Raw genomic sequence first — 26,511 nt, forward strand, 5'->3', positions numbered from 1 at the left:
AAAAAAAATACCTCGGCAACTGCTATTTTATATTCTCATGGAAATGTAAAAGTCCCCTACTTTCTCAGTCTATTCCATTGTACCAGTACAACGAATGCAGTATACACTCGTATTTGTTTCCATTAGCAATATCCTTGTGGCAGTTTTCCCATCTCCAAAATACTTTAAAGAAACTATTAACAAAATAATTGTGTTTTTCCCCCAGTCCTTATTCACCTTAAGTGGATTTGAGCCATGCAAGCAAAGCCTAGTGTGATTTATTATTCTTGAGTTACTTTGCGCTGAGATTGAGTGGAGAAGTTTCTATTCATTTTGAACAAGTTAAAATTTTAGTGAAATAATTAGTGAATGAAAGGGTAGTATATAAAGACAGCAAGCTTATACAGAGAAGGTCATTGTTGAAGCATATACTGTCAGTAGTTAGAGCATGTATTTTAGTATTTATTAATAGTAGTTTGATAAATCAGTACTTTTATAATACTCTATAACCTGTACCAAGAATGCATTATATTAAAATATTAACTACTGATTTTTTTTTCCTGACAAAAGGGAGCATTTCATCAAATATACTGAAAATAGTGAATATAATCAATGCTTTTTGTTACTGCAGCCTAATAATAGCATGCAATTTCCTTTTGAACTGTACGTGCTAGTTCTTTTGAAAATGAAGGAATAATGGTAACTGTTAAAAGAGCCAAAAATACACCGAGCAAGCTTGTACATTTTCCAAGGAACTGTAGCTGTCCTCTGCAGATCTCCTGCAACTCAGTGGTGGCAACTGTCCTAAATAGCGTGACTCTACTTTATTTATTTCTAGTATCACTTGGCACTATTTTGACAGCTCACAAAATAATGAATGCATTGAACCTGGTTCCTATGTTTTACAGTTAGCCATTGCTAATTTTTGAGGGCGATGGAAAATAAGCTATTACTCTAAATTAGTTACTTAAAGCTTTACAGCTTTTCCCCCACAAACAGTAAGATGTCAAATACAATCTCTTAAATGTCTTGTTCTGTGGGTGCAAAGTTTCCTTCTGCATTGTATGTCGTTCTTCTAGAGCTACTAAATAAAAGTAATAAACCTGACTGGATATACGTATCTACTACCCACTTGAAGTAACATTTCCTATGTTCAGCTTTTGTAACAATACCTCAAGGGATACCCCGCAGAGGCATGGTTTCCAACCACTGGAAAAATAATATCACACACAAGAAGCATTTTCTATTACAGCTGAATTGAACTTGTAAAGTTGATAAGAAGGAAAACCCAAACTGCTTCAGTTTTTAACTCTCGGGTCATGTTACCATAAGTAGTTAAAATCTACCTTTCCTAGATTTATCATAGAACACTGCACATACTCATGGCATCCTGCATGAGTACTGCAATTACAGCACTGCTCAAGGAGACAAGCACAGGACATGAAAAATACCCCACAACAGCTACAGAAAAAGCGATAATTCACATACAAGCAAGTCTGGAGATGAGCACTTAGAGCCATCGTTAAATATAAGGAGAAAGGATGCCTTTCAAATGTATTTTATTTGAAGGAAATTATAAATACAATAATAAAACTTTTTAAAAAAGCTTAAGAGAAGATATAAAATAGCAATCCAAAGCACAGTCAGTTTTTTTAAAAAGCTTAAATGATTTTTTAAAAGAATTTCCAAACCCAGAAGCACATGAACACTGGAATGGGAATTCGTCATTGGAACACAGGTGCTCTTACTTTTCATTTCACTACAGATTTCTAAAATGGAGCTGCTGATCCCAGATGCACACTATACTGGATGCTTGACCTTGAATTATATGTACACAAAAACCATACAAAGTAGACAGGTATCATCAAACTTTAATGAAATACATAATATATCCATACCTGATGGTGTTGGGAATCATCCAGTGTTTTGAAAACCATGGCTACCATCCCATGTGCTCTCAGATGCATTCGGAAGCTGGGCATGGCGCACTTTGTCGCCAAGCTGATTACACTAGGGAAAATTAATCCTGGATTAGAACAACTAAAATGAACACGTTTACAAAATTGGCAGACAAACAAGTCTACAAAACGTGACTGACCATATACCTCAGACCCTGACAAACTCTGTCAGGATGCTTCTTCTAGAATTTGTATAAGGCAAGTTTGTAATCGGTGAACAGAGACGCATTTCATTCACCAGTTGCTTACCAGCACCAAACTATGTATGCTTTATTTTAAGTTGGCTAAAAACAGGATTTGAAAGGGTAACCTGAACTTGCTGCTTTCAAACAAAAGTTGAAATATTTTCAAGTAGTTAAACCAAAAGTAAAATGTTCACGGATTAAGCACGAAGCTCTGATTTAGAGGCACAGAAGAGCTTATTATGGATCAAAGCATTATCAGAAATTATAAATGTGAGCTTCCATCACTATCTAACAGTTATTATCTAATTGACTGATTAGTCCTGCTTATGCCTGACAATACTTTTACAAAAAAACCAAACATTTTTAATATTTATTGCTGCATTTATGGCTGATGGAAACACTATAGATTTCAGGAAAAATCTGACAAATATATTAGCCTAATCAGCAATCAGCATAACAGTTCTATTTCAAAAATGGAAGTCTTCCCCTAGATTTTATTAGCAAGCTGTCTGCCATTTCTAGCACAGTGCAACACATAGACTATTAAAAATATATTGCTTTTAAATGTGAAGTAATGTGGGAGTGATTCTGCAATCAAGTCTTCCATGACTACTGAGGGATCTTATTATAAAAGGTTCACACAGCATGGTCTTTAAAGAACAAGTGGTCTTTCTGTCTCCAATCACAACAGCACCAGTTAGAGCTTACCTACCAGTTTCTGATTCTTTTACGTCTATTCCTATTCTTACACATTGATTTCCTTTGGAAAAATACTTTTCTTTTAATTTGTTAACTGAAAGAAAAAATTTTTATGGTGTTTATACAAGTTACATTCCACGATATAAACTTGGAAAGTAAGAAAGTCAGTTTAAGATCTTAGGAGGCTTGCCATATGAGCAAATTAAGTGCACTCAATATGAAAAACATTCCTAAACTGTCATTATGGTATTAATTTATTCTTATCATAATGTACATACAAACTGGATAATAGATTTCTTGTGTTTAGACTCCAGTAACAATATTCACTGCTAGTTTTTGAGGAACATGAACAATAAATTTTTAAAATAGCTCTCTTAAAAGCATATAAAGCTTTTTTCTCATCCACAGTGAAATCTCAAGTAAAGTGTCCTCATCATCTCTCTCTGTGGATTCAAGTTCTTCCTTCTCTACCATTTTAGTTTTGCTAAACAGAGAGGAAAACTTACCAGTATATATTATATAAAAAAAAATTATTACATGGTTACAGAGCATCACTCTAATCACTTTTATGTCCAGGGAATGGACACCAATATTAAGTCATAAACTTTTTCAACGCAAGACTAACATTTTTGATACTAACTGCGCAATAATGTGTAACTTGAATATTAAGAGTGCAATGAGTAGTTCAAGACAACTTAGGGAAGCTTCCAATTAATATTGAGGCCACAATATTTCCAGTGGATACTAGTTATGTTATTTCTCAACAGAAGATAAAGAACAGGCAGTTGGAGTTAAAAAGTATCTCAATATTACATTAGTTCGAGATTATAGCCAGCAAACTTTCCAGTCTTAGGGATTTTATTTTAGAATTGAATTTTGCATTAGAAAATAGAACAGACATCGCACACATGATAGCACTAAATAAAGAAAAGTTATCAGAAAATATTTTTTTAATTTATAGCAAGGAAAACAACTGTGTTGAAGATGTGTCTCTCTGTACAATTTTCTATTTCATCTTCCTAATCATACTACTTTTGATTATTCACAATATATCATCTCGATGATTATTTTCAAATTTTATTCTTTATAGCAGAAGTGCCAGGTAACTACCCAAACAACATTTTAAAGCACGGTCACTTCATTGATGAATATTTAATTCAGTATCTCTTTTAAATATAAGTTCAGTGTTTTATATTAAGATATCTTACCTAAGGCAACGTGTGTTTAGGGGCTGATTGCTCTTCAATCCACTTAGCAAGTACTCAATATCATCTGTGAACTCTTGATTTTCACCAAATTCCACTACATCATTGAAGTGCTTTACATGCTGAACAACAGTGTATAACTGGAAGAGACAAATATTTTGACCTAGGTAAGTTGCTCTTGGGATTGATTATAACCTTAACAAGTACAGTGTAAAATCTATTCAGTTTTGAGTGCAAGGAAACATTAAGAAGTTAATGAAGGCCATTCAACTATTTAGATAAAAATATTATCTTTAATAGGAAAGCCAAACTTCATTTTGACACTGTTCCTTCAGTACTTAGGATTACCAATAATTCTTTATCTTAAAAATTTGTTAAGAATACTTACTTCTTTGTCTTCTTTCCTACATTTCAATGCAGTTACTATCTCTTGATAGGGCTGAGTAGGTATTGTCACAGTTTTTATCACTTTGGGAGGTGGTGCAGGAGCCTTAAAAACTCCATCATCTTTATGAATTGCCTCCTTTGAAGATAGCCTTACCTATTAATAAGAAAGTGCTAAAATGGGCAGATGTTTTGAGCATGTAAACATACACTAAATACATCAGGAAACAGTACAGGTGTGCAATTGTCAAAGTCACGTTTTGGGACTATTTAGTCCTTGCCTTACACTACCAAGATGTACCTAAGCTGTGTGATAATGTACCTACTCTTAAAAAAAAAAATTAAGATGTCAGAAATTATATGCATTTTTAAATAATAAAAGCCAGTTCTAAGTAGTCAGGAAAGCTCCAGTGGAATTCTGAAACTAAAAAAAGAAGAAAAAAAAAAAGTCCTTTATAGTGGTTCCTTAAGCTTTAGGGTAAGTAAACCAACCAAGTTCAGTGTTTAAAAACAATTATTTGTTGATACTTACAAGTACCTTACCCGCTTACACTGGAGCTTCCAGGACTGACTAAGTTGGTTGCTATACTGAACCATCATTAAGTACACAGGTCTGGATACGAGCACAGCATTGAGCAATCACTGTCTCAACATAGTCTGAACTGAAAAACTCTGTGGCTACTGTTCTCATCTCTAACTACTGAGGTTACCACACTACTGTACTCAGGGTGCGGCTATCAGAAAACCGACTTCTCCAACCTGATACTCCAAACTGTATTTTGCCTGTAGGTAGAAGACTACCAATATAAATTTCGTAGCATCATAAAGAATTGCCACACAGAGAAATAAGAGAGGCATGGTGCAGGTAGAGTATGCTCTTGTAAATTCATGGTATTCTCACTACACTGGCCTTATTCATATTTGTGTTGTTAATATTTTAGGAACAACATATTATAGCGCAAAATACAGCAAAACCTATTCTGAACTTACAACAGGTAGTAGAGAACTTGATGTTAGGTCTAGAATAACTACTGACAAGTTTCCAGCCATCTCAAGCAAGTATTACAGGTTTCTCCTCAACCTACTTCTCGGTATTAGTTTGAGGCTACTATAAACTTAAATGGCAGCTTATCTTCGTATTACTTCTTTGGCACAAATTCAGATGTGAAGACAAACTACAGAAAAAAAGGCATACAGGAAAAAGACCTCCAAATGCCAAATTCTATATGTACAAGTGCCAATGCCAGTGGCCATTTACTCACCCTCAATCTCTAAGTAACATCACATACTTAATTACCTTACATAGAAAAATGAGAATTTTTTTTAAAGTGTGACTGAAAAAAATAGAATTAATATGCAGGCATAGAGGATGCATTAGGTGTTACTCACTCCAGGGGATATTTTGAGAGAAAGCCGTCTTGTGCATTGTACATCAACAGTCAAAATTAAAATATAAGCCAAAACAACCTACTATATTAACGGAGTATGATTTACACGCTGCCTCTATCACTGTGCAGCACTTCAGTATTTGCTCACTTAGGCTCCAGTGGCAAAATGCTAATAAACCACCCTGAAAAGCTGGCTTAGAGCACATACTGGAGGACTCTTGTCTTATCAGTCTGTGAACACAGGAGATCCACTGAAGTATCTCATTCAAGTCTTGGTTAATGGCTTCCCCTTCAAAGCAAGTTCCAAGGAAGCTCGGAGAGGCCATAAGCAAGAGTACTTGGCATAAGCAGTTTGCACGCTATGGGTTTCTCACCCTAAATCTAAGACAAATTTATCCAGATCTTCAGGTAACAAATTTCTACAGAAATTAAAGAGGCAGAATCATCTGCACAGAGATTACCGCTGAACATTTGGATCAAGGCTCATTTATCTCATAACTCTTAAATCTTAATCACACACACGTAAACCAAGGTTAAAAAAAGTGGCTGAAGTAACTCCAGATGTACATCATAACATGAGGAGGAGATACAAACAAATTCCCCTAACTGGTTTGTTCAGCCAAACCTCTGCCGTATTCCTAAATTAGTATTTTGATGGTTCCAGTTACAAAGTGGAAGTTTGACAGAAGACAAAATGGCTTGTCTGAATATGAATAATCCAGACATTTTTCTAGCCTGAAGAAGATACAGTCAAAGTCTGTCTGAGAAGACTCAGACAAAATCTGCCTTGAAGTTAGCTATCAGAGTACTTCACAAAAATCAGTATCAATACAAAGACTCAGCAACAAAAGCTTCAGTTCAAATGCACGTAATTTAAATTGAGAAAGGGGTTTACGAGAAACCCAGGACTGAAATTTCTGCTCTCTCTTCAAACACTAGTGGTAATGGTTATTTTAAAATGAGTCATCTGCATTTTCCAGGCAGTGCAGTTAACATTGAAGGAAGGCTGTTCACAATACCGTGAGGATGCAACCAAAACCAACGAGGAGCTAGTATCAGAACAATACACACACACAGGTGGAATTAAAAAAAAAAACAAAAAAAAACCAAACTGAAACTGGTGACAACAACAAAAGCTGAAGACTTATCACTGCAAAAATATCTACTTTCTGATTTTCTGTTCTCAGGCGAGTACTGCAAGCAAGGCATCAAATGAAATGAAATTTACTGACAATGTACAATGCTCTAGTAGCGTAATCAGTAACAACATTTACACACATGTAAGCCCAAGACCCTGGATTCTCAGGGTCTCAAAAGAGTTAAAGAACAATTACCTTAAGCCTCAAAACAATCATTGATTTTTGAACAAACAAGTTACTTTAAGAATTGTTTTCACCTCTTGTCTACTTATATCTGGTATGTTCATAGCAGCACTTCTGGCTGTATACAGAAAATTTTGTTTCATTCATAGTGTCTAAAGACTCAAGCCAGCAATTCACAATACTTTCCTCCATTAGAAAGGAAAAATAAATGAAATATCTCTTTTTCAGTTTTTCCTTTTTGACCTGCAACTTGCTGATTTCTATGGGTGTTAGTAAGTTAATCCTAGGGGTTCTCACAGAAGATGAAATGGAGTCCATTGTCAGAGAGCTTAACTTCAGCAGATTAGGGAACATAACTTGATTGAAGTATTTTTTTGTATGTGTATATTGAAATGATATGGAAGATCCTGTTCTAGAGTATTTCCACTGACAATTTCTTTCCTATCAAATACCCAATGGCTCACATCACAAAGTGGACTTCATTCTGAATTACTGTGACATTACCAGATATCAAGAACTTGTGTTTCAAAAAATGTCAGTGAATCTTAAAAGGAGATTTACTAAACTTGAGAAAAAACAGTCTACTTACTGGGACACTGGGAGTTTTCAAAACCGGTGGTGCTGGCAGAGCCTCTGATTCTGGCTGGTTCCAGTGTCTAGCATTATATACAGCTTTTGTGGGAGACTAAAAGATAAAAATAAAAGTTATTCTTTTAGCAAATCTACCAGTAGTCACTATATAATTAAAAAAATGACTGTAGCAATAGTGTAGCCAAACAAGTAAGATGAGCTTCATTTTTCCCCCTTCTGTATTCTCAGCAACGCAAGTTCTCAATATTGTATATATGAGAAAATGTGAAAAACTTTGAAGCATCTGATAGTTTTAAAGACATACAGACGCATTCAAATGGCAAAAGACATGATGTGTATGTATTGCAAGAATTTTTCAGTTTTTCTACTTTTTAAGTTTATTCAAAGACAAAAGGTCTGCAACCTTCCTACAGACAAAAACAGACAGCTAAGGAGAAAAAAAAAATGTTAGCAAACACCATGTCAGTAGAAAATACAACTAGAATCAAAATGTAGAATTGATATAGACTTGATGCTTGGAGGAATAGAAAACACTCAAATTAAATGCCTTAATCCATATTAATAAATTAAGAACCCTTTTTTTTCTTCTTGCTCAAAAATGTGTCATGGCAAATCAAAATGCATCAAAGTTTACTGTCCTTGAATTTTTGGGAAATACAATATAATTCTTAGAGGAAGCAAAGGCAGAATTGTATTTCTAGCATCTGAGTTTACCAATCTAATTGCATAATAATATTCCAGACTAATATACCATTACAATTTTCACAATTTCCCAACATGCCATATATTGTGTAAACTGTATAACTACATACCTCCTCACATGCACTTATATAGCATTTAAAAAGTGGAAAAAATATAAAAAAAAAAAAGAAAAAGAAGCTGAGCATTAAAAATAATTTTCTGTCAAAATGTAACGTATCGACTATTTAAAACAGCCACTGGCTCAAGTACAGCCCACAGAGGGGCCATGTATAGCAAACCTAGCAGTACCAGCTATGGACTGAATACCATTCTACGAAGTGTAACAAGGTTTTGGCATGTCAAAAGCTAGAAAGTAGATTTTGTAAGTCAAGAGTTTCTGTATTACTGCTAAAACTCTACTGTGCTGCATCTTTCCATTCTTTACAAGAAAAGAAAGCCCTGACTAACAAAACTTCAAAGAATATTAGCAGAATGAAAATCTCAGCTATGAATTTTCAGACCCCAAAAGACCTGTCAAGCACGAAATCATTTTAGTTTCCAGACAAGAGAAAAGCCTCTTTCCCTCCTACAGTGAGCTTTGATGTGGTCATAAGAAACTTAACTTAGTTGGATTTTTTAATTATTTTTTTAAAGCAGTACTCATGCACCATTCAGCAACAAGTATAAAATGGCCATCGTCTTAACAGTTTATCTATTTTCCAAGGAAGCTCTTTTAAACAATACATTTTCAGGTGATGGATATACAAAGTCCTTCAGCAGCCACGTGTAACCACCATGGCCACATGAAGCAGTACCAAAATAAGGTTTTTGATAATTTCAATTTTTAACTTTCCCAAGTAACAGAAGCACTAACTTGCTCAATTTCCTGACAATCTCACCAAGCTCAGTTAAACTGAGAAACTAGTTTTAAGTTCATGCTGCTACAGTTATGAGAGGACATCTCTGTCCACAAATAAGAAGATGGTGTCATATAGATCCTTATTTGAAAAAAGTTAACTGTTGACAAAATAGTTAAAACGTTAACTCTCTCTTCTCCTATACGTTTCTGAGTAGCAAATTCTTACCTGTAATGTGACTCATTGTGATGAACAAAAGAAGGACAACTTAGTAACAAAGATGTTTTTTTAATCATGAAAGATACAATGTTTCACAAATGTCTGAAATTGAAAAGAACCACTGAATATCTTCTAGATACTCACTTTTTTTCCCCCTTGAATTACTCGCAACTGTTCCACAAATTATCTCACTGCATACTTAAGACCGGGAAGAGAAGGTGTAAGTTTCTGGGTGCCATATCCTGGTATACAGGATAATTCAAGGAAATAACGCACTCTTATCAAGTAACCAGCATGAAAGTACAGCATATATTTAGTATCAGTTTCAGCTGATGCATAATTCTTCTTAATCTTGCAGGGAAGCTCAACTACTACAATTCTGACAGCAACGTATTGCATTACAGCTGCCAGAAGTCCTATTAACATAGGATATTCCTTATTAATCGTCCCAATTCTCACTTATCATTTCAAATAGTATTCTATCCCCACTTAAAGCATACTAATATATTAATATTCCTGAATTTCCTGTCTGGGAGCTACATGCTGCACAGAAGTTTTCAGGTCTCTGCAACAGCAGTGTCAGGCTCAGCGCACCCAGCAGGGAGATGCTGCAGGGAGCTGCAACCCACACAACAGGATCGTAGATTTATGCCTTTTTCTTAGCTCGATGCAGAAACAACGGGAGCACAGACCAAGGCAGGCTCTGCTGCTGCTGCAGGACTCCCATCTTTATGAAGTTCAAGGGAAGAGCACGCCATACTCGCTGCCCCGGTACATAAAGCCTCTGCCTGTGCCCCACCTGCGTGTTCCCTTTTCTCCAGGCCTCATGCTCCGTGATGAACCAAACACAGCCCTTGTCAGGCGCAGGGGGAGCAGAGGCACGCTGGCATTCAAGCTCGTCTTACTCAGTGAGGCAGCGGTTGGGACAGGCCCTTGCTGACCACGCGACAGGAATGTCTGCAGTCTTGGCTTTTCAAAATTCAGGACCTCTGTGGCATACACATGTATATAGCAAGGAAGCACAGATGACAGAGATCAAGTTCCGTGCTTCGATATGGAATAAGAACAAAGTATACAAACAGCTGTGCCAGCATAATCAAAAGGTCCACACAGCATTAGTGTGTTTTCTTCAGCAGAGAGCAATAGCTGATGCGAGTTCAACACGGCAAACAGATAAAGACAATTCCTTCTAAATACTCAGGGCTCAGAGGCTCCCCGAGTCAAAGATGGCATCCTTTTCATTTAGCAGTCAAAAATGGGCTTTTCTTCCCTGATTTTCCTTGATCCCTCACTAAATCAAAAGCTAGGGCATCCCAAAGTGTTTTGTGACAAGGCACTTTACAGTTTGCTGAGGCACTACCAATGCAATATAGAAGAAAGCCGCATTTTACATAAGAAATCAAGTAATGCCACCAATAAACGCCTGTTCTGAGAAGTGAGGACATCTTCATTTAATAGCTCTCTTGTAACAGAACCTAAACTGTAACTGAAAATAGTAATTATTTAAAACCTCAAATACCTATGGAACATTAGTTTTAGCCACTATCCCTTGTAATATCTTCCACTTTTAGATCAAAGTAATTTCGTCTGTGATTCCACACCTTCCCAGTAATATTTCATTAGGCAGTAGACACTGCTCCCCAGCATCCCTACCCTTTGGTCCAGTATCCTGTCTCACACTGATTGCACACAGCTCAACCACCAAACACACCTGCAAAAATCCAACACTGCTTTCCTAAGAAATATGTTCTAATGAGTTCTAACACATTATGCAGAGACTTTGGAGCCTCTCTTACAACTCACACAGACATGGACGTGGCAAATACCTTGACAACCACCTCTTAAAGCAACCTTCACATTTTCCCTTGCAACACAAAACAAAGATGGATTTCCAAAACAATTGCAAAGAAACTGCGTCAATACTGATCAACCAGAAAGCACTGTGTAGACTTGCTTTAGATTACTGTGTGACAGAACTGAAGCCAGGAAAAGTCTCAAAGATCAAATGAATGCTAGTGAACAAAGACTTTTCAGAAGGGCTTGATCACAAAAGCAAAGGGGTTGGTTTGTGTGTTTGGTTTTGGCGGGTTTTTTTTTAAGGCAACTCAAATGTTTGTGATAACAAGCTTCCCTGAAGAAGCAACACTGATATTTAAGCAGCAGTAATTTAAGAAACTGACTTACTTTCTCTTAAAGACAAGATAACCTTGTAATTATTCAAATAATGCAGACTTTTCTTTAAGAATTCTTCCTCTCAAGATTAACTCAGAATAGATGCGAGTGGAAGTACATCACTCCTTTGAATTCCGCGTTTTTAAGGGCAAGTAAGTTCTGCAGTATTAACCAGCTCTAAGAGCTTCTGCTAAATAGCAGAAGAGCTTCCTTTTTTTCATATGTATAGAACTGACAGCTGTTTACACACAGACAGATGTCTGAAAGAGTGCAAATATTCCAGTGAGAGCATATTGTACTGTGGGACTCTGCATGTGGTTCTGGGGGATGAACTGAGATGCAAAACCAGAACTAATGCCAGGCATTTTACAAAATGCACAGGGCTGTCAGTTTTATAAGATCATCTCCAAATGGCATAAACTATGGGTCATGCTTAACCTCCCATCCCTGAAAGCCTCAGAGCTGAAATTTTCAAGAGTTGGCACTCTGCACATACTGATGCAGCGTTGCCTGCCATTCATAGCCATAAGAATAGCAGAAAGTAAGAGCCAGGGACATGAGTCATGCTGAAAATACTAGCGAAACAAGAAAGACAGCAGCTATTTGCAGGCAAGAATGCTTTCCAAGGTAGAAGACAATGGCAAAAGAAAACCCAAAAACATTTTTAACAGATATCCTGATAAATGCATTATTTATATCTGAAGGGCATTCAGTAAGACTGTATGCCAGATGCTTATCAAAACTACAAGTTAGTTCCAAAAAACCCCCAATAAACCAAAATATATGGTTATTTACCACTCAGTATTCATAATCATTAAAAGTACTACTCTGTCCTGCATGTCTCTCTCTTTGAACAGAAAGAAGATAACAACTATGTTATGCAGCACAGAACTATTCATAATGGACTGTTTCTTTTGAAAAGGGAAAGGAATGAACATCCATTCAGAGCAAAGAAAAAGAAATTATACTTCAAAACAGGAAGATGGAATATCAATTCAGCACAGGCTGAGCCATGTGTATATAACACAAAAAAAATTAATTCAGACTCCAGATAAGATAGCAGTTTCCAACAGCAGTTAAAAAACAGAAGCAAACCAGGACCAAGTCATTTATTCAGTGTTCAAAATGTGAACCGAATCTCCATTATTTGCATCACAGTAGCAGATTAGTGCCAATAAATCACCTCTGGGTGCCATGGACCACTTAATCGTGAGCTGCTATACCATTTAATGCAGTACACAAAAAACATTATGCATGCACATAGCTACACAACTACAAGTTGTTAGTGAGACAAGGTTGAAGAGTATCAGCAGCAGACAACACAATGAGCAGGGGGGAAAAATGTCACTGAAGCTTTTCTTGCATCAGACTTCTGAAGAACTGCAAATTTTTTTTTCCTCCTCAAAGCTCAGAAGGAGGCCTAGAGGGCAGGACAAGATGATGAGTCAAATATCCAAGTGAAACATGAAAATTTAACTTGAAGAAACAGGACAGTTTGATAAACATGAGATTCATTCTTTAACAGAAATAGTGTTCTGTACACTGCTTACACTGAGCGTACTCAAAACTGGTCAGCTCAGAAGCAGAAGCCATATGGTTATGGTTACTAATTTGGCCTGAAATCTATGTTAAGTCTAATTAAAAGGGACAGGGTACAATAGTTTAGACACATCACCACAATACTAGAAACATATCACTTCAATCAAGAGAAGACAAGACCCTGCATCTGCCTGCAAGTAATTGTACTGGCACAAACACATCCTCGTAAAAATTGTTAGACAAAATTCCTGCCCTCTTTGTTACTACATAAAAGCAGAGAGACAGACAGACCCTCCCCCCATTAATCCTAATCTACTCAAAGCGTATCAATCTACTAACAGGAAAGCCTTACAAAATTGCAACAGCAATGAAATTCCAGAGGTCATATGGTTGGGGTGCACGTGCGTGCACACCCACATAAGCGTTTCCATTTGGATCAATAAAACGTTTTTCAAATAAACCTCCCAGATGTCCTCAGTTATGACATTGTAGTTTGCACCGCTGTCTCTCTGAGTATGCCTACCTGATTCCTTTCCGAAGAAACCAAACCTGAAGATGCTCTTCCAGAGAGCACCCGTCTCATGCCAGATGTTACTGGGCATTCCCTAAAGCAGATCAGAATAAAGCTAATTCAAAGTAAAAACTTCTAGATGTGTATAATGGGGACATTGGGCCCTCAACACCAACTGTTTCACTCTCAAGATGTGCTCGTGTTGCATGGCACTATTATCTAATGTACATAAAGCCACAGACAGAGCTGAGTGAACCAACCACACTCATACAGTACATGGGAGCTGTGAAGACAATTTTGCATATTCATCTGCATATAAATTAAGCTCCCACTGGCAAATACAGCTGGTATATTTTAATCTCTTTGAGCATTTTTCCCGTTTTAGAACTTTCTACAAGACTGAGGCCTTGCACAATGTAACATTTATCCTACATAGCTATCCTGCACTGCCTAATTACTAAAACACTGAGTTAATCACTAGGAACTATGCAACTGATGGGGGGGGGGGGGGGAAATGCGAAGATACAAGAGAGAATCTGGTTTCAAAAATGTTTTCATGTATCTTTGTTTCTTGCCTACAAGTTAATACCAGTAAGAGCTGGAAGTATAAAACACAAAGTTTCCACTGTGACATTAAACAAATGCACTTCCAATAACATTGCTACCACAGTCCTACCTAACAGTTGCATATGGAGGACAGACGAGGAAGCAGTTTTGCCAGGTGGAAGGATCTCAGCTTGGCATCTACCAGAACACACCCTTCTTCACCACGCTTTAATATGAAGGAGTGGGAAGAAAATAATTTTGATCAGCATTAAACGATTATCTTGAAGTTAACAGACCAACTCTTGGCATTTGCTTTTACTCTGAGATGGCTTCAAAGTGTTATGCCCCAACTCAAATCAGTAAAATTACAGTGGCTACTTCACTCTCCAAATTAGGTGACTAATCTAAAAACCTGCCAGTCCTGATTAGTATCCTGTTTACTAACTTAAAAATTAAGAATTGGTTTTGGTCTATTTACATTAATAATAGGAAAAAAATAAATCCCTAAATGGTAAGCACTAGGAAGCCAGTATTAAACCAATGTGCTTACTGAAGAATCTGGTTTTGCAAAGGTTAAGTGAAATAATCGTATCAATATGAAGCTTTGGTTTTTAACAAATCAACTATTTAAGAAACAGATTTATTCTTACCTTTTATCTTTTTTTAAAAATTCATTTTTATTTCAGCAATATAAAAGTTGCTTAAAATACACACACTGTTCATAATTGGTTAGCACTTAGAACAGCTCATCTCTTGTGCATCATTCCAACAAACAGATTTTGGACAAAAAACCCACAAAAAACTTCAGTTCAGGACTGGGCAGACCATCTGCCAGAAGCACCAGCCAGTAAATGAAAGGAATGTACCGCAGAAGCAGCAACATGCTGTCACAGGTTGTCAGATCTGACCACCACCGTTTGTCAAACTGCTGACGAAACAGACTGCTGGCTTAGCGCTAAACTGATACAAGCCAGAGATTTCACAGAATATTTTGATCGTCAAAATTCAGCTCGATTCCTCAACAGAGTCAAAATAGCAAATGTCAACTAATAATCCTTCCTATTAAAAAAAAAAAAAGGGCAATTTTGACTTGCTAAATTGGGGTGCAAATAGCAGCTCAATGTGTATAGTATCAGCACTTTAACATCACTGAAAAACTGCTTTGTTATAACTGTTCACCCTTTTGGTAGGATACTATTTTCCTAAAGGTTATGCAAGATAAAGACAAGCAGTTCTTTTTGAAATTAGTTCTGACCAGTCTACTCTGATCCTACCATCAAATGTATGTAAAAGGCTATGACTGATATAGCAAAACTTTAGAATTACGCTTCCACTGCTGCTTTTCCAAGACTATTTACTTAAAATAAGCTATGGAAAATAATTAACCAAAACCATCTGAGGTTGTGCACTTAAGATAGATTAATCTTCACATACATTAAATCTAAAAATCTTTAAAAATTTAATCTGCGGAAATGCAGATTCATTTGCAGGCAAGCAAAAATAAATGTTACTTGCAGGATGTCTTTGATAAACATCTACTGTAAAGTATAATTCAAGCTAAGTGGAAAACTACACATCACAGCGCAGCCTAGTTTCTTTCCCCTCCCACGCGCACGTCATTGTCATATTAGCTGTAAGATTACTCAGTCAAACCAAGAGCCATGCATGGTTCCATACTTCTTCAATTTCAAAACACTTTCAAAGATCAGGTGCAAGCATTTCATCTTGGACTTCATATAAACTTAAGACACAGCATTTGTTTCAAGCTGATATTTATAGCTTCTTCCAGTCAGCATGAAGCACCAGTGGAAAAAGCTCACATCAACCTGCAAAAGATCTCACAGGTTATACCCTTAAACTTGTATTACAGCAAATCCTATTAGGAACAACAGGATCACACGTAAGCTTTATTTTCAAGGATTGACAGTTTCTCACAGTGCCTAAAATTCATAACAGAGATATGGCAACTCAATGAAAACAACCTACTCATGAAAAAAAACCCTGCTTACAGGACAAGAAAGATGCAATTAAATAATGCAAAAAAGATTAAATAATGAACTATGGACTAGTTGCAGATCAAACTGAAGTCACACAGAAGAAAAAAAAAATTTTTTTTTTCTGGTTCAGCAATTGATAACTGGAAATTAGTGCTCTTTAACACATCCTTCCAACTGATCTGTCCAAAAAAACACACTTTGAAATCTTGCACACATTTCTGTACCTTGTTGGGCACAAAAAACAGCAGTTATTCGTAAAACTTGAATAAAACATGAAAAGCAAACAGTTACAGGGTTACGACTGCATCAAGTTTTTACCTTAGATACAGACTTCAGAAGCAGTCTGTTGGCTAAGCCATGTCTGAATTCAGCAATGATTTCATTCATGTAGTCAACACTACTGTCATGACTAACTCTATTAACGTCACTTGATCAAAGTAATGCATGTAATCCTGCTAACGCTGGCTGTGTTTAGTGAGCATTTCTCAGTTGCAATGTTGACTTAACCAGGTTAAGACGACTTAATCTCTCTTCTTCTGTTCCCTCAACTGAGTGGATACAATTGTTTACAGTCTCTCACTGAACCAGACTGAGATTTATGTTAAATGTTTCCTTTTAGTGGGTATTTTTTAAACACAGATAGGTTCCTCAATTTAGTTCAATACACAGTCTTGGGAAACTGAAGGACCAAGGGAACAGAAGTGAGCAGTTGGAGCAAAAGGAGAGCAAAGGCAGCTTCACCAAATACTTCTGTCAGTATTTTTTGTCTTTTTCAGGCAAAACTTTACAGTCCTTATGGGTTTTGTTGGGGTTTTTGAGGGTTTTTTTTGTCATGTTTTTTTAATGCGTAACACAAGATCTCAGCTTTTCCTGACAAATGCATTCCACACTAGTGGAATAACTTTGAAGCAATGCCACTGTTAAAAACAAGGGAAGTGCTTTGCACTGTGGTGCAGTACTTGAGTGAGTGGCCCAAAGGAAACACTATGATAATCAAGTTAGTGGCAAAAGGGTTTTTCCATACCTTTTCCTGTACAACCCAATGTGTGCACAACGAGAGGGAAAAAAAAGCACACTGATGTAATGTTCTTCTTCCCATTCACTGTGCACATGTGGCAAAATGTATACAGAGTCGCAAAACAGACAGGTTTTCTAGAGCTAAGACCTCAACAAGCAAGTTCAGAGAAATTTCTCCAGGCATAGCAAGACAGAAGAATAAGAAAAAATATTTAAGCTAGTTTAAATTTGTTTATAAATATTCAATTCTCATTGCAAAAGTGAGTAGTTAAGGGAAATACACAAATTTTAACTGAAGTCAGAAGTCATTAAGCAACAGACTAGCATTCAGGTTAGTTTTTAGTTTGAACAATAGTCCATGAATCACCAATGTAGACTGTCCATGCGGTGAGTACTTTCTTCCTCATGTTACCAATCATAAAAGGTGTATGTTTTACCCTCTCAAGAAAATTTCAGTCTTTTATAGGTGCTAAACTGCATTCTGCTGATACTAGCATGGAAGCTTTATGAAATATACTCAGTGCAAAAAATATCAACATCTAAGAAATTAATTCCAAAAGATTCATTTCTAAAGTTCCCCTATTCTAAGGCACAGAAAAAAAAATATCCTGATATAGCACTCATCTAATACCTTGACATTTCATGCTACTTTGAGAAAACACACCATGAAACTGCTTTTGGGTATGTCTGCTCGAAAGAGTCAGTGTTTTTTTCTGTTATATCTTCTTTGTCCCACTTCATGCGACACGGTAAGTCTTCCCATATGTCTTAGCAGCACTGAAGAGCACTAACAGAAGGATTATAGTCTTCCCCCTTCTCCCTGGCCTCTCAAGCTGAAAGGCTCCCACACCTTTTAATTATGATTTGCAACTCTATTTACATTCTTACCTTGGAATATACAAAGGTAATCAGTATTCACCTTGTATAGGCTGGCTTCCTATGGCCACAGGCAGAACTAGGATCAGCATAGAGTTGCAGGTCACTCTTTATCATACATTTCGAGCTTAAGAGCAGAGGGCCATCGCAGAAAATTTGCAGTTCAGAGGATTTGGTGGTCCTTAATGACACACTGGACAACAGAAATGCTGAACTGACAGTATAGCTCTGGCACAAAATACCAGGCAGAGGCATCATCAACTTCTAGGACTGATCAATCAAAAGATTAAGTTTGGGGATAAACTAGTTCTCTTTATCTCACATTTCCAAGTTTTTTTTCCTCCAGGTTCCTATTTAGAGACATACATAGTTTGCATAAGACCATTAAGCACTGTTCCAGAGTATTCCTACAAAAACTGATTCTCCTCTTTTGTTGACTCTAGCCTAAATCTGTGGTGAGAGGGGCAGGAGCAAGAAATCTGAGGAAAGAATTTTTATGGTCCCTATTTTCAAGCCTTTAGTCTGAGTAGATTTGGACCACAGCAACAAAAAAGTTCTTGTATACCTTACTGGTTTTTGTCTGATAACTGAGAATCAGTTTCATCTGTAGAAGGGGAACTAAGCACAAAGGGACCAGCAGGTGGGCATATCACAGCCCCACAGAGTTCCCAAACCTACATGCTAGAGCACGAGTTACTGAACCAGTTGAATTAAAATTGTAAACAGCTGCAAACAAACTTTTGCAGATGTTACTCATGTATGCTTCACACCCATAATTTGCAAGTCAAGTAATGCCAATATTTATGTACTGTAAGTACATAATTACGTTGCTGCGGAACATAATATTCCCCCTGTAACTCAGGCTCAGGATAAAGAGATTTAATTCACTTAAAAGCAGAATTCTGGTTGAGACTTCATATACCTATCATAATGTACACGCTACTACAACTTTTATGCTCATTATTATGTGTGTGAATAGTGATTTCAGTGAGACTCCTTACATTAAAAGCAGTTTTTAGAAACACTGTGATTCAGTAAGTCAATAATGTCTGTAATCTTTTATTACACACATGCTCAAAGTTTCAAGAACTGGACTTTAACATTAGAGTACAATGGTCAGGTTTCAAAAGCACAAACATGGGCGAGAGTCCTGCTGACTACGAACTGGAAAAAACACTTCAGCTTTCTGGATCTACTGAAGTTTAACAATACCACCTGTTGCTTCCTGAGTAACAGAGCTGTTTACTTTTCAGCTCAGTGTGATGCAAAGTGCCATACCTCTAATATCACCATCTAGCAGAAAATAATTAATACTGTATCTGCCAGTTTCTACAAGGGGAAGGGGGGAAAAAAAAAAAAAAGAAAGAAAAAAAAAAAAGAGGGTGATGAAACAGTGAAGAAGTTCCGGAGATTTTTTTTTTTTTTTTTTTTAGATCATTCAGTTATGGTCCAGTTAATACTTTTAGTTCATTTTTTTCATTCCCAGAATGAAAATTCCCTTAAGATGCAACTGAGATTAAGAGTCTATATCTATAGTTTAGGAGGATAATTATAGCGTCTCTAATTACCATCAGAACAAGCTTTACAAGCTTTTTTAGTAACTCCATGTAACAGCCGTATGATTAGAGAACATTAAAGTTTAAAATCTGAATCGCAATTACAGCAATTTCTACTTCTAGGTCCATTATATCACTACAGGGTTAAAAAGGCTGTTTAATTCTCACCTTTTCCACTTGGATTAAGTTTGCTCCCAACTGAGAATTTTCTGGAGTTGAAACCATTTTCTTCCACATAGTATGATATTGCTGTAAGTTTTTCTTCCCCACATAATTTCATTATACATACATTCAAAATTAATTAAAAGTTTTCATATAAGCCCTCAAGTATTTAAAGTATAAAAATTAAACGAGAAACACATAAAATGCTATTATAGAACAGTACTTGAAGCATATAAATATTGAAACATTAAAAAAAAATTCCATGTTTAACAGAACACCCACAGCTGTTTTATGCTGCTAAAAAATACAGCAAAAAAGGTACAGTTAAATTTACATTCCCTGTACTTCTGCTTCTCAGTCTATTGTAACATGTTCACTGATAGGAAGCTGATTTTTTAAAAAATGATTATTTAATCAGCAGAAGCTGAGGAACTCTCATCTTCAAGAAATACTATTTTGGTTCTGAAAAGACCCTCCACACTTGCCGGTAGTCTGTCTTCAAACTCTGGAGGCAAGAGTTAGCAGCTAAAAGTATTAGCTTAGCTGTCCAAAGTCACAAAGCAAGAAGCAGCGATACTTCTTTTCAAAGGGGCATTACAACTGACAGTACTTATTGGTCACATGTCCTCCCAAATGAAAATATTCCCTTGCATCTTTTGAGAAATAACACAAATTTGTCCATTTGTCCTCCTCCCACAAATCCGCATTTTTAAATGGAAAATGATTACATATCAACACAGCTGGGGAGATAAATCTCCTGGTTCTGCAAGACCAAAAACCCTTAAAAAAATTACTTCAAGTGAAACTATCATATAACACAAGTAATTAGCTACCTTTATGAGAAATTTTAGAGTGTGATTTAATTATTAGAATTCTTTAGGAAAAATAACAAGAAAAATAATTTTTAAAAAAGTTCTTAGAACTGTTAGTGTTGAACACATTCTGAACACATATAAAAGAGAGTTTCTATTACAACATGCAACTGCCGAGTCTTGCAAAACTTATTGGAACCCAAAGGGAAAGGAGAAATACAAGCACATTTCCCTCTCCAGTTCCCTCTTTCTCTTATTACACCAGTTCTGGATTGCAACGATGGTGAGACAGCTACTCTCTTCACCAGACAACGGGAACACAATATGCAAAATGCATATGAAAAGGCCTTAAGCATTAGAAATGGGTATCCTGGACAATCAAGTAATAAAAACTTCATTTAATGGAGATTACATGGATCCCACTATTGCAAACTTTCACCTAATAGCTAAACACAATTTTTGCTGTATGCATATTTTTAAAAGCCTCAAAATACTGAGTAATTTATAATAACAGGTAAGATAAACCACACCTAGCTTCAACAAAATGAATAAGCTCTATTCACAGTATGAAAGGGCAAATTCATACTGAATACTACATAGTTTGGGTATACAGGGGATCAGGGGTTACTTTTTTTAACTAAAACAAAATCTCAGCTTTCCACATGCTATAAAGGCACTTGTCCTTATAAAGACTATACCAATGCCAAATTTGAAGCTTTCAGAAAGGTTCAATCTTATAATATGATAGATATTTCTTGGGAGAGCGAGAGGGGGACAAAAAAAAACCCACAGCATTTAATGGTGCTTTGCTTTAAGAATCATCTAGAACGGAATGCATCTAGGTGGCACATTGCCATTGTGCAACCCCAGACTTGTACCTGAAAAGTGAAATTCCCAGTAATCGATACAAAAATTTTGCACTTGAAGGTTTTATTTTTCCGGATACAATCTTAAAAGCCAACAAACTATCTCAAGCGCAGATACAAACTGGGACAAAAGCCCTGTTACATATATAGGAAGAAACATCAATACTGAAGAGTTAATTAAAATAAGAACATTGTCTTGGTCTCAGTACTATTACTCACCCGCTTTGGCCCACTAAAAATCTTCCTGGTATTTTCCTTAGATTTATCACCTTGTTTATTTGTGGATTTCTTATTGCCTTCAGGCACACCAGATGCATCCTCTGAAAACTCCAGAAGATCTGTAAAAGGTAAATATAGACATGAAACAACCATATTGAAAGCTGTTGAACTGCTAGAGCATTTCTTGCATCTGACATTTCCTCATGTATAGCTTCTGAAATTATATAATAAACAATCAATCTTCATCAGAAAAATCAGCTTTAAAGCCAAACACAGTTCTGAACAGAGCTCAGGTTTAGTGACTGGACTGTCATAATGCATGGAAGATACATCACAAGGTACACAATCACAATTATTATAGCACCTCTTGCCCATTGTGTAAGCTTCAAGTTATTATTTCCCATTTTATAATCCCAGGTTACCTTTTATATGTGCTTACTTATGGCTTACTGCTACAACTGTGAGCAGCAGATGAATTAAACAGTAGTTGGGGTTCTTCAAAAGTGTTAGGTTAAGAGATTTAGAAGAAGAATACTTCCCACTACAATTACAGGACCGAAAAATAGATCCTTACTTCACTTCTCATGAAGGCAGCCTGTTTATATTTGCTTATTCTGCTATAAACAGTATTAAAAGAATGTGGTCATCAGCTCAAAAAGGAGTCAGCTAGAAGGAACCGCTGAAATGGCCTTTCAATGTATTCAATACTTGCCTTACCAGTAGTTCTAGTACTCAGTTTTGGACTGTAAATCTGCAATTCACTGATCTAATTAAATTCTTGTCCTATTCTTTTTTTTTCTTTAAACTTGTGTTGTATTTGAAGCATTATCCCTTGGAGACCAGCTTATGTTCTTTTAGTTGGCACAAACCAGAAGTTACCATAAATTTCAAGGCAGAAATAAAGACAGGCACAGAGAAGCACTGTTTCATCTGATAAACAGTTTAGAAAACCGATCTATTCTAGAGAAGCTGCCTCTATTTGAAAACCGCACTGCAAAAATACAAGCAGGTTGGATTGGTTACTCTAATCCCAAGTGCACTCACATCCAGTAAACAGGACGAGCCAAGCACCTAGACAAGGAAGCAACCAAAGGCAAATCAGGCAAGCAAATTTCTAACAGTACTCGCAAGGACACAAAACTTCCCTAGTCTGGGGAATATAAGTATTCTCAAAATAAGGCTCAAAAGTTTCTTAAATTGCAGTAAATTTCACTGGGCTTGGCAGCACCAGGGTAGGCAGGATGCCCACTGCAAGGCACCTACTGGAACTACCCTCTCGCATCCCAGCCCACTGGTCTTCAGTTTAGTTGTACAATGTCAGCACAAGAGCTTAAGAACACAGCATGAACAATCCCTCTGAAAATAACTGACTTTAAAAGATGTTTTGATAAAATTAGTCTAACAGAGGAAAAATATTACAGACCAATTCTCATTAACTTAAATAAAGCAAAACTACTGCCAAATCTATATAAAAGTCAACTTAGTCCTTTGCTGGAACTTACCAATTAAAAGGAGTCAAATCAAATTGCTTTGATACACATCCTTACAAATTCTGAAATACTTCTGAAGAAGCCGGGCCCTGAATGCAATTCCCAAAGAAAGTCAAACCAACAGAACTGGACCCTCCTATTGTAGATTAAAAGCTAAAAAGTAACTCACTTGACTACAGTAATTACAAACATGCAAGTCACTCTAGAAATGCAAGATGTGTTTTCACCCACCAAATCAGCACAATAATTTGAGCCTTGTGCTAAGACTTGGAGCTGGTATTGTGGTTAATAATGATTAATTGTGCTCTATATCAACTAAGCCTAATTTTAAAATCATCTAAGTTTCTTTGTTTGAATTCTACTCTTATGTGATCCTGAACTATCCCATTTAAATTAGGCAATTTTAAATTCAAAGAAACTTCTTGATAAAAACATTTCAATTCCTACTTACAATAGGATAATTTTGCATTTTTTGATGTTGCTAGCATACCAAACACTTTTATCATGAGTTTTGTAAGACTATCTGGAATGCTTTTATTTAATCAATGCTCTTTAGGGCCTTCTAGGTATCCCAAAGGCACTCTGCGTATATATCTTACCATGAGATTTTCAAATCTAAACTAAATAGGGCATGGGGGAGAAGTCTTTTGTTAACATGAACTGAGCCAGGCAAAGACACGAGTAGTTTGGTAAGCAGTGACATTAATGAAGCTTGTTTTCCACTGGCTCTCTCCTTTATAGATGGTTTTTTTCCCCCTCTCACAGAAAAGATGAGCATATTGACCTTTTTCTCAATATGGAAGCGTGTAAGGCCTTTTCAAGGCATTTATCATCTTTGAGATAATTTGCTAAAATTGGAAAGATGTTCAAAGACCAACTAGAAGGCAACACCACAGCAAATTTCCTGGGGAAAAACAACCCAGTTCTGTTTTAGTGCCCGAGGGTAATTCAGCAGAAGATTCTGAAGTCCAAACAGGACTCTGCCTTTGAGGACTTTGATGTACTCTTAACTGGCTAAAAATATTTACCCAATTAAGGTGATTCAGTTTTTGCGGAGATGCAAAGGAAGAAAGAAAAAAAAATAGGGCACGTTTGCTCACCAGAAATGAACTGAGTGCTAGATGCTGATATACAAAAGCTATTTTATTATCCAAAAAGATTATAGGAATCTCATCTTGATCATTGAAAGGAAAATGAATGCATGACACAAAGGTTAAGTTGTATATCAGAACTGACTTACAAAGCAAAAGGCTAAGCTGCAATACTTACACTACAATAACAGGATAACTGCTACTATAATTTAAATCAACAATACTGTAGTTCATCATTACTACACTGCTTATGAGATGTATAGTGAAGGAGGTGGTGAACCAAATAAAAATAAGCATGTTAGAGAGGACAGATCTTCACACCTTCCTTTAGCGGTACTCTATCCTGTTTATGTCAATCTACATAGAGATACGGAAATGTTAAATTTTAGTCAGCTTTTTTTTTTTTTTTAAAAGCCTGCTACTTTCTGTAATAATTTTATTGTCCTTGGCCAAAATGAAATGTAGTAAAACAAGCATTAACATAGTCCTAGGTGTGCCGGTTAAAAAGGTGGGAAATAAAGTATTCTGAGACTACAAGTTCAGAAATTAAATATATTAGAAATCTCAGTGACCATCCAAACCACTGACAACCGTGGTAGGATCTTTAGAAAAAGACAGAAACAAACTGATAACACAGTTATTTCCAGAAGTATAACACCATCCCAAAGATAAAGGGATGGTGAAGAGCAGGTTTGCTCTTCAAAACTGAAGCTTAAAGTTATTTTTGGTTAAGTCTTGCTCTTCTTTATCATTAGTTCACATTTCTCTTACATACAACTGCCCGTTGATTAATATAGTCAAGTAATTAAGTCATTTTCCTCCAGTATTAAAAGCTTCTCTTTACTCGAGTCATCCTGTATTCTGGCTAGTGAAATGATACAGGTACTGCTTCAGATCTAGTCAAGTCTCATCAGTACTTTTAGCCCCTGGCATTCTGGCAGACTACAGCTGGGAGTCTCACGACTGAAAGGGGCTTTTGCTTCACTGGGCTGCTACACCAACTATATGAGAGAATTTTAGATTGCAATGGCAAAAAAACTGCAACTTTAACTAGAACTCAAAGCTTCACCAAAAATCTCGGGCTCATGGCGTTATTAAGTACCTTCATTAAAAAGAAAAGCCTGTGAACAGCATCTAGTAATTTAAAAGCTGGAACATCTCGTGGTTTGAGTTTTTATTTGTTTGGCTTTTGTTTTTTGGTGGTTTTTAACCATTTCAGCAGGCAAGCCTATCGTACAAGTGAACAACAGAAGAGACACCTCAGTGAAAGACAGTCTAACTAAAATTGAATTTATCTACTTTGCATTTTTTCCTGCACTAACAATATTGTCCATCTAGTCTTCCGCGCTTCCTTAAATTTCATCTGCAGAAACATTTAAATATGTATTGTTAAACTTCCCTCAGCTGTGAGCTACTAAACTGGAAGGAATAGTCCATTTCCAGTTCAGTCAGAAAATCTTTGCATGATGTTTTATACTAAGATTCTAAAATATGTTTCATAAAAATAGGCCTAGGTTATGGTTAAGTAACCAAATCAGTATTATGGCAAAAATTTTGTAAGACTGTAACAGAAAGCATCAAATCTCTTGAAAAACTGACTATGCCATATAATATTCTTTACGCACAGAACGTCAAAATCAGTCTTAGGAATTTCTGCGGCTGGAATTCAGAGAGGCAATCTGGCATCTCACCTGTCAACCTGGAACGGGAACACTGGATTTTTACCTGTGCATTTATTCATTAGTACAAAAAAGAACAGCACACGCAAAACTCAGGTAGCAATAGCACCTCTCAGTACTGTTCGTAACTTCAGGAAAAAGTTTATTGTGCAAGATGTTCTGAAAGCTTTTTCTGAGGCTTGGATTCAAAATTGGCATTTTCCATGGACACAGAAGTCACTTTTTTTCAGTATGTAAAGACAATACCTCACCACAATGTCACATATTTTACCGCAACTTCAGGCGTAGATCCAGAAGTCCTTGATAAATTCTCAGACTCAGCATCACAATATTTCAGGACCTTAATATGGCTGTTCTGAGTGATCGTGACGCTCAAAATTTTAAGGGCAGCATCAGACTCCCTTATTTTTATAATCTGTACTACAAGATTGAACCAGGGAGTGTGCTGCAACTTAGGGAAATAACTTCATGTCACCTTTTCGATTTTCAGAAGAAAAAATGCAAGTCAAA

The 26,511-nt window shown here is 36.4% G+C and overlaps 1 protein-coding gene across 6 annotated transcripts in view; it reads right to left on the reverse strand.

Moving 5' to 3' along the window:
* The window catches only part of WAPL (WAPL cohesin release factor), a 74,557-nt gene that overhangs the window by 21,767 nt on the left and 26,279 nt on the right, over window positions 1-26,511 (reverse strand). For 5 of the 6 annotated variants that reach the window (XM_075154303.1, XM_075154305.1, XM_075154300.1 and 2 more), the window contains 5 exons: window positions 21,742-21,860; window positions 7,710-7,805; window positions 4,415-4,567; window positions 4,030-4,166; window positions 1,878-1,989 (listed from right to left, as the gene is read on the reverse strand). In XM_075154303.1, coding sequence (XP_075010404.1) covers window positions 1,878-1,989; window positions 4,030-4,166; window positions 4,415-4,567; window positions 7,710-7,805; window positions 21,742-21,860 — 617 coding nt within the window. The remainder of the gene's footprint in view (window positions 1-1,877; window positions 1,990-4,029; window positions 4,167-4,414; window positions 4,568-7,709; window positions 7,806-21,741; window positions 21,861-26,511) is intronic. The other variant, XM_075154304.1, reaches the window with a different exon arrangement.

This window comes from Calonectris borealis, chromosome 7 (genome assembly GCF_964195595.1).
Source record: "Calonectris borealis chromosome 7, bCalBor7.hap1.2, whole genome shotgun sequence".
NCBI lineage: Eukaryota > Metazoa > Chordata > Aves > Procellariiformes > Procellariidae > Calonectris > Calonectris borealis.